Source organism: Penaeus vannamei, chromosome 4 (genome assembly GCF_042767895.1).
Source record: "Penaeus vannamei isolate JL-2024 chromosome 4, ASM4276789v1, whole genome shotgun sequence".
Lineage (NCBI taxonomy): Eukaryota > Metazoa > Arthropoda > Malacostraca > Decapoda > Penaeidae > Penaeus > Penaeus vannamei.
The window spans coordinates 48330597-48339147 of NC_091552.1; the positions used below are offsets into that span (position 1 = coordinate 48330597).

The 8551-nt window shown below is 43.5% G+C and overlaps 1 protein-coding gene across 2 annotated transcripts in view; it reads right to left on the reverse strand.

Moving 5' to 3' along the window:
• LOC113822084 (uncharacterized) overlaps positions 1 to 7342 on the reverse strand; it is a 177442-nt gene extending 170100 nt beyond the window's left edge. For both annotated transcript variants that reach the window (XM_070121157.1, XM_070121156.1), the window contains exon 1: positions 6940 to 7342. In XM_070121157.1, the coding sequence (XP_069977258.1) occupies positions 6940 to 7342 (403 nt within the window). The remainder of the gene's footprint in view (positions 1 to 6939) is intronic.
• Between the last annotated feature and the right edge of the window lie 1209 nt (positions 7343 to 8551).

Here is an 8551-nt window from a genome sequence, read left to right on the forward strand (position 1 = left end):
GAGGGAAGTATCAGAGTGTGAGAGGGAAGAAAGGATGGAATATAGGAAGGAAGAGAGAAAGGGGGAGAGAAAATGATAGGGACAGAGCAGACAAGAAATGCGAAAAGAGGAAAGAGGAGAGATAAATGAGAGAGAGAGAGAAAGAGAGAGAGAGAGAGAGAGAGAGAGAGAGAGAGAGAAAGAGAAAACGAGAGTGAGAGAATAAGAGACAAAGCGAAAAGAAGAGAATAGCAGATAAAGAGAAAAAAAGGAATAACAGATAAGGGTAGAAAGAGGGAAACACAAGGAAACAAAAAGAGTTCGCATAAATAATCCTTCTACCACCCCCTCCCCCCTCCCCCCTCTCCTCCATCTCAGCTCACCCTCGCGAAAGAAAAAGAAATCAGATCAAAAGACAACAACAAAAGCGCCAAATAAAACAACAGCCAATATCATCCAGTACTCTCTCTCTCTCTCTTTCTTGCTCTCTCTCTCTCTCTCTCTCTCTCTCTCTTCTCTCTCTCTCTCTCTCTCTCTCTCTCTCTCTCTCTCTCTCTCTCTTTCTTGCTCTCTCTCTCTCTCTCTCTCTCTCTATTTCTTGATCTCTCTCTCTCTCTCTGAAACATTATCACCCAGAACATCATCCCTTATTCCCTCTCCTCCTTCCTTCCCCTCCTACCCTACCCTTTTTTCTTTCCTCCCCCTTTCCTTTCTTTCCATTTCTCGCTAATTCCCTTCTCCCTCCGCTATTCTTCTTCTCCTCCTCCTTCTCTCTCTTTCATCCACCATTCCCTTCCTCCTCCTCCTCTACCATTCACTCATCTCCATCCTCCCTTCTTCCTCTTCCTTTCCTTTCCAACCCCTCCTCCTCCTCCTCTTCCTTCTCCTTTTCCTCCTCCTCCTCCTCCTCTCCCTACCCCTTACCCCTCGTCTCTTCCCCTCCCTTCCATCCCTCTCCCTCCCACCTCCCCTCACCCTTATATCCCAAGGCTTGGCTTATTACCGCACTCGCTCTCGCCGCGAGCAATGAAAAAAAAAGAAAAAAAACAAGAAAAAAAAAAAATTAGCTCCCCTACCAACGACCCCCTCCCCCCATCCCTCCACATACCAAAGTGGCGAGCAGAAATAAGGTTGTTGGCGTTAGCATTTTGTGTAAAGCGTTCCTGTGCTCCAGCGTCCCCCCCTCCCTCTTCCTTCCTCTCCCTCTCTCCTCCCTCCTCCTCTCCTCCTCCTCCCTCTACTCCTCCTCCTCAGTTCATTTCTTTCCTCTCATTCTTTCCTTTTTATTTATTGTCGTCTATCTTTTCTTATGAGTGTCTCATTTATTCCCTCTCATCTCTCTCTCCTCTCTCTGACTCCATGCTTCTCTATCCTTTTCCCTTTCTATCTCCCTCCCTTTCCTTCTTTTCCTCTATCCTACTCTTTCTCCTTCCTTTTCCCTCTCCTTCATCCTCTCTATCTCCTTCCATCCCCCTCTTTCTCCATCCTCTCTATCTCCCTCTTCCTCATTCTCCATCTCGCTACCCCGAGTTAACGTTCCGCTAATCATCATCATCATCATGGGGGCTGACGCCGACGGGGGCGCATAGCCGCATCCACCCTTCGCTTCCACCCACGAGGATCCCTCATGGCTAGACGCCAGGCAGGGACTCGGCCCATCTCTAGTTCATCACGGCAGGTTTGATCGATCTGCCCGCCACGACTTCCTCGGTCGTCCCACAGGCCTCCTCCCAGGGTTGTCTCGAATAGAGACGACCTGATGGGCAGGATCATCCTGAGAAAGCGCCAGGTGGCCGTATAGCCTGGAGTTGGCGATCACGGATTGTGCAGATAACAGGGCTTGTGCCAGTCTCACGGTGCAACCGTTGGTTGGACACATGGTCCCGCCAACAGTACCCCATGATCTGGCGCAAGGACCTATTGCAAAAGGCTTCAAGACGAGCCTCCAAGGCACAGGACAATGTCCAGGTTTCGCTACCGTATACGTTCCAAGCCCCCACCCTGACTTCCCGCCTGAGGTTCCGCTAAAATGAAACAAAAGTAATGAGTGTGATTATCAAGAAGCTGGAGAGAGAGAGAGAGAGAGAGAGAGAGAGAGAGAGAGAGAGAGAGAGAGAGAGAGAGAGAGAGAGAGAGAGAGAGAGAAAGAGGGGGGGAGAAGGAGAAGAAAGGAGAAAGTGGGGGATAGTGGATTGGGAAAAAGGGGAAGTGGGAGAAAAAAAGGGGAATAGGAAGTGGAAAGGAAGATACGGAGGAAGAAATAAGGGAAGATGTGAACTAAAAGCAAACGAAAAAAACGAGAGCGAAGACAATGAAGAAAGAAGAGAGAGAGAGAGAAAGAGAGAGAGAGAGAGAGAGAGAAAGAGAGAAGAGAAGAGAAGAAGAGAAGAAAGAGAAGAAGAAGAAGAAGAAAGAGAGAGAAGAAGAAGAAGAAGAAGAAGAAGAGAAGAGAAGAGAGAGAAGAGAAGAAGAAGAAGAAAGAGAAAGAAAGAAGAAAGAAAGAGAAAGAAAGAAAGAAAGAAAGAAAGAAAGAAAGAAAGAAAGAGAAAGAGAAAGAGAAAGAGAAAGAAAGAAAGAAAAAGAAAGAGAAAAGAGAGAAAGGACGAAAAGCGATAAAGGAACAAGAGAAACCCTTAACCTCGCGACAGTATTATTGTAAGTGTCTCGTCCCCCGCCCACCCTTGTAATGCGGCAGATACATTCATACCGAAATAACAATCCATTTGGGCGTGTATCCCCCCCCCACGTGGGCGCGCAGGTACGTAGCTATCTTTTAACACTTAGCAGACAGCCCCGGCCAATAACAGGAGCCGGTTTCCCACGCATATCCTGACGGAGGGAGGTTCTGCTTCTGAAACGACTTTCTTGTGAACTCGCTATATATATATATTTTTTTACGTTTTTTTTAAATCATATTTCGAGTATATTCATGTGGACATTTTTTTTTTTTTACCTTTCTTGTGAACTCGCTTTACTTTTTTTACGTTTTTTTTAAAATCATATTTCTAAGATATTCATGTGGATATTTGTTTTTGTTTTTTACCTTTCTTGTGAACTCGCTATATATATATATATATATATATATATATATATATATATATATATATATATATATATATATATATATATATATACATATCTTTTTTACGGTTTTTTAAAATCATATTTCGAGGATATTCATGTGGATATTTTTTTTTTCTTTTTTTTTTTTTACCTTTCTTGTGAACTCGCTTTACTTTTTTTACGCTTTTTTTAAATCATATTTCGAGGATATTCGTGTGGTTATTTGTTTTTTTTTACGTTTTTTTTATCATCATATTTCGAGTATATTCATGCGGTTATTTGTTTATTTTTTGTTCATGGTTTGCTTATTTCTCTTTTTTTATTCATTTACTCTTTATATGGCTATTTTTTTCATGATTTTTTTATAATTCGTTGAAGACTCTATGTCTTATCTATCTAATCCTCTGTTTCCATTATTTTATTATTTAAAGTCCATTCCCGAGAGAACGTTTAAATAGATTCTCTTACCACAGGCATTTTGGCTTCATTCTCCTTCCCGGAAAAGAGGATAAAAAAGGATAAAGAAGGATTAAAATGAGGATAAAAAGATAGAAAGGATAAAAAAGGGATAAAAAGGATTTCAAAAAGGATAAAGAAAGATTAAAAAGAGGATAAAAAGATAAAAAAGATTAAACAAAATAAAAAGGGATAAAAAAGGATTTAAAAAAGAAAAAAAAAGGATAAAGAAGGATTAAAAAGAGGATAAAAAAAGATAAAAAAGATTTCAAAAAATAAAAAGGGATAAAAAGGATTAAAAAAGACAAAAAAGATGAAAAGGATTTCAAAAAAGGATAAAATAGATAAAATGGATTTCCAAAAAAAGGACAAAAAAGGATGAAAATAGCCTTGCTCTCGCGATCTATTTTTCACAAGCTGTCAACAACGCCTCCGAAAGACGAGCTCACTGCAAGGGACGTATCTGACTGAAGCAATGGACACAAGGGAAGATAAAAATAGACTATTTGATCTTTTTATTTATTCTTATCTCTCCGTTTTTGTCTTGTTTTGTTTTGTTTTTTGTATTTTTTTTCTTTTATTTAGTTTTATCTCTCTGTTTTTTTTTTCTGTTGTTTTTTCGTCTCTTTTTGTCTATCTCTGTGTTTCGTATCTTTTCGTTTTTCTTTCTTTCTGTCTCTCGCTGTTTCTCTATGCCTCTGGCTTATCCATCTGTTTCGTATTTCTCTCGCCGTGTTTCTGTATATTTTTGCTTGTCTATTGTCTCTGTCTCATCTATCTGTTTGTATCTCGATCTCTCTCTTTTGTCTCTTTCTGTTTCTTTGTTCCTGTCTTATCTAACTGTTTCTACGGCTCTTCCTTTCTCTGTTTCTATTCATGTTTCTCTGTCTTATCCACGCTCTTGTTTCTCCCTCTTCCTCTCTCTGTTTCCGTCTCTTTCTGTTTCTCTCTGTCTATGTCTCATGCCTCTCTCTCTATCTACCCACTTATTCATACGTATTATATTTCATGTATATATGTAAATATGTATATATGTATATATATATATATATATATATATATATATATATATATATATATATATATATATATATATATTTTGTGTGTGTATGTGTATGTTTGTGTGTGTATGTGTGTGCGTATGTGTGCGTGTGTGTATGTGCGTGTGTGTGTGTGTGTGTGTGTGTGTGTGTGTGTGTGTGTGTGTGTGTGTGTGTGTGTGTGTGTGTCTATATATATATACATATATATATATATATATATATATATATATATATACATATATATATATATATATATTCATATATATATACATACAAACATATATATATATATATATATATATATATATATATATATATATATATATATAGATAGATAGATAGATAGATAGATGGATACTTATATATACAACTTTAATGAAGCATTAATCGCAACTTCGAAATGATCAGCAAAATTTATGCATAATATTCACGATGTGACAGATCTTATTACAGATATGTCTATCACAACAAGGGTGTGAAGGCAGAGAGGTAGACGGGGATATAGGATAAACAGAGATAGGGGGAGATGGAGAGGGAGAGGCAGAGTAATGGTAGAGAGAGGAGAGCGAGAGAAAGAGAGAAAGAGATAGAGATAGAGATAGAGATAGATAGATAGATAGAGAGAGAGAGAGAGTATAATATGCCTACCACCTCCACCACCATCATATCTTCCTCCTCCTCCACCACCACTTCCTCCTCCTCCTCCACCTCTACCTCCCCCCCTCCCTCTCCTCCTCCACCACCACTTCCTCCTCCTCCTCTTCCTCCTCCCTCTCCCCCCCTCCTCCACCACCACTTCCTCCTCTTCCACCTCCACCTCCCCCCCCCCTCCTCCTCCTCCATCTCCCTTCCTCCTCCATCTCCCCCCCTTCCTCCTCCTCCTCTTCCCTCCATCTCCCCCCTCCTCCTCCCCTCTTCCTCCTCCATCTCCCCCCTTCCTCCTCCTCCTCTTCCGCCTCCATCTCCCCCTCCCCTTCCTCCTCCTCCTCCGGCGCGAAACGAGGTTTGTATTTGTTCAGGAAGATTAAAAACTTAGTTTCCCAATCCTCTGGTTATATTTATGTTCAGACTTCTCTACTTGGCTCTGTTGACTCTACTGTCTCTGCCTTGAGATGTCTGCTGGGCGGCCTCCTCTTCCTTCTTGCTCTGTCTTGTTCTCTCTCTCTCTCTCTCTTTCTTTCACTTCCGCCTCTTCTACCGTCTCTTTCTTTTTCGTTTTTTCGGTGTTGTTGTTTTTAGGTAATTGCTGTCTGTTTCTTTTAATTGCTGTCTTTAATTCTCTCATTTATTATTTTTTCATCTGTCTGTCTCTCTTTCTTTCTTTCTTTCTCTCTCCCTCTCTCTCTCTTTCTCCCCTCTCTTCCCTCTCTCCCTCTCTCTCTCTCTCTTTCCCTACCTCCCTCCCTCTCTCTCTCTCTCTCTCTCTCTCTCTCTCTCTCTCTCTCTCTCTCTCTCTCTCTCTCTCTCTCTCTCTCTCTCTCTCTCTCTTTCTCTCCCTCCCTCCCTCCCTCCCTCCCTCCCTCCCTCCCTCCCCTCTCTCTCTCTCTCTCTCTCTCTCCTCTCTCTCTCTCTCTCTCTCTCTCTCTCTCTTTCTCTCTCTCTCTCTCTCTCTCTCTCTCTCTCTCTCTCTCTCTCTCTCTCTCTCTCTCTCTCTCTCTCCTCTAATCTCGCCCCAACGCGCTGGAAAAAGTAGAAATTGAAAATTGCATTATTAGCGGCATGTAAATAGCGCTCCATTTGCCTCTCCCCTTTCTCTCATTTGCCCTTTTTATCGTCTGTCCTTAATTCTCCTTTTCCCTTCTCCCACTTTCATGAATCATTATCTATTTGATTTTTTTTTTCTCTTTGTTCATTCTCTCTTTTTTTCTTACTCCTTCCCTCCTCTCTCTCCCATCGCACTACTTTTCCCGTATCGCTCCATCTCCTCCATTTCTCTCCTGCTTTTCTCTTCTCTCTTTGGCTACGTCTCCCCCTCTTCCTCTCTCCCCCTTTCACCCTTTTTTTTCTCTCTTTCCCCTTCTCTCCCTCTCCTTGCCTTTCCTTCCCTAAATTTATTCCCTCTCTTCCTCCTCGCTTTTCTCTCACTTTTCTCTCTCTCTTTTTCCTCCCTTTACTTTTATCTCCCTCTCCCCTTTTATTCTTTTCTATTTCTCCCTTCTATACCCTTCTCTCTCTCTCTTCCCATTATCATTCTTTCCATCTCTTCTCCTCCCTCTATTCCTCTCCGTTAACCCTTCTTCCCCTCCCTCCATTTTCCGCTCTCTCCCTCCCCTTCCTCTACTCTTCTCCCCCTCTCCCTTTCCCCTTCTCCCCTCTCTCCCTCCCCCGACTCCCGACTCCCGACGACGACCTCGACCTCGCCCGAGCGACCGAATCCAAAGAACAAATCGAGACTCACCATCTGCTGACGCCTCTTCCTCTTTCCTCTTCTCCTTCTCCTCTTCCTCCTTCTCCCTTTCCTCCAAGTCCTGCCGCACCGCCGGGATCTCCACGTCCGCCAGGGTAGCGGTAGCGGCGTCCGTGGCGGCGTCCGTAGCGGTGGCCGTAGCGGTGGCCGTAGCGGTGGCCGTAGCGGTGGCGGTCGGGGCGGGATTCGTAGCGATGACCGTGTTCGTGTCGTTCATCCCTTCGTCATCGTCGGCGGCGATTTCCGTAGCGAGGACTGTAGCGGAAGCAGCGGCGGTGGCGGCGGGGGCGGCGGCGGCGGCGGGGGCGGCGGTGGCGGCGGTGGTGTCGGCGGCGGATGTCAGCAGGAGCACCGCCGCGAGGACCGTCAGCAGAGTCAGCGGCCTGCTAGCCATTGTGCTGCGGGAGGGAGAGAAAGGGCGTTAATCGCTTGATTTTCGGAACAGAGAGACGGGAGCAAGGAGAGACTGATAAGAAGGAGACTGAGAGAATGATAAAAATGTATAAAGTGAGGATATATATATATATATATATATATATATATATATATATATATATATATATATGATACGTAACAGGTAGATAATCTATAATTAATTACATGCATAAACAAACAAACAGACGAACAAATTAATGCCTAAAATATATGCATAAGTCCCACGCCCCCCCCCCCCCCCCCACATGAAGAACTCAAAAACGAATCCACACAAAAACACAAACAAAACAATAACAAAAATAAAAAAAAACAGAAAACGCTCGAACGGAAGGAAATCCACGCCAAAACACAAACAAAAAAATACAAAAACAAGAAGCCGAACACAAAAAAAAAAAAAAAAAAAAAGCCTCCACCAGAAAAAAACCCACACACAAAAAACAAACAAACACGTAAACAAAAAAACACAAACAAACAATAAAGACAAAAGCAACAACAAAAAACAAAAAGCAAATGCACTCGAACGGAAGGAATCGGACGCGGGAGTCTCTGAGAAGACCCATCGTTCCGGAAGACTCTCCTCGCGCCGCCGGAAGTGACGTCACGTGAGGCGCTGAGGGGGCGACGGGGGAAGGGGGAGGGGAAGGAGGGAGGAAAGGGGAAGGGGAGAGAAAGGGGAGAGCGGGAGAGGGAAGGGGGAAGGGAGGAGGGAAGGCGGGAGGGGAGAGAGAGGTAAAGAAGAAGGGAGAGGGAAAAAAGGGAGAGAGGGAAGAGGAGGGAGAAAGGGGAAGGAATAATGGTAAAAGGAGGGAGGGAGGAGAGGAGATAGAGGGAGGGTGAAGGGGAGAGATGGGAGAAGAAGAGAGGGAAGGGAGGGAGAGAGGGGAAGGGATATGGGTAAAAAGGAGGGAAGAGGGGAAAAGAGGGAAGAGGAAGGGAGAGAAGGGAAGGAGGAGGAGGTAGAGGGAGAGAGGGAGGGGAAGGGAGGGGGGTAAAGAAGGAGAGAGAGGGGAAGAGGAAAAAGGAGGGAAGAAATAGAAAAAGAGGTGAGAGAGAATAGAAAAAAAGGACAGAAAAGAAAAAAAAAGAAAGACAGAGAGCAGAAATGAAAGAAAGAAGACAGAGAACCAGAAGAGAAAGAAACGAGAGAAGAAGTAAGAGGGGAGAGGCG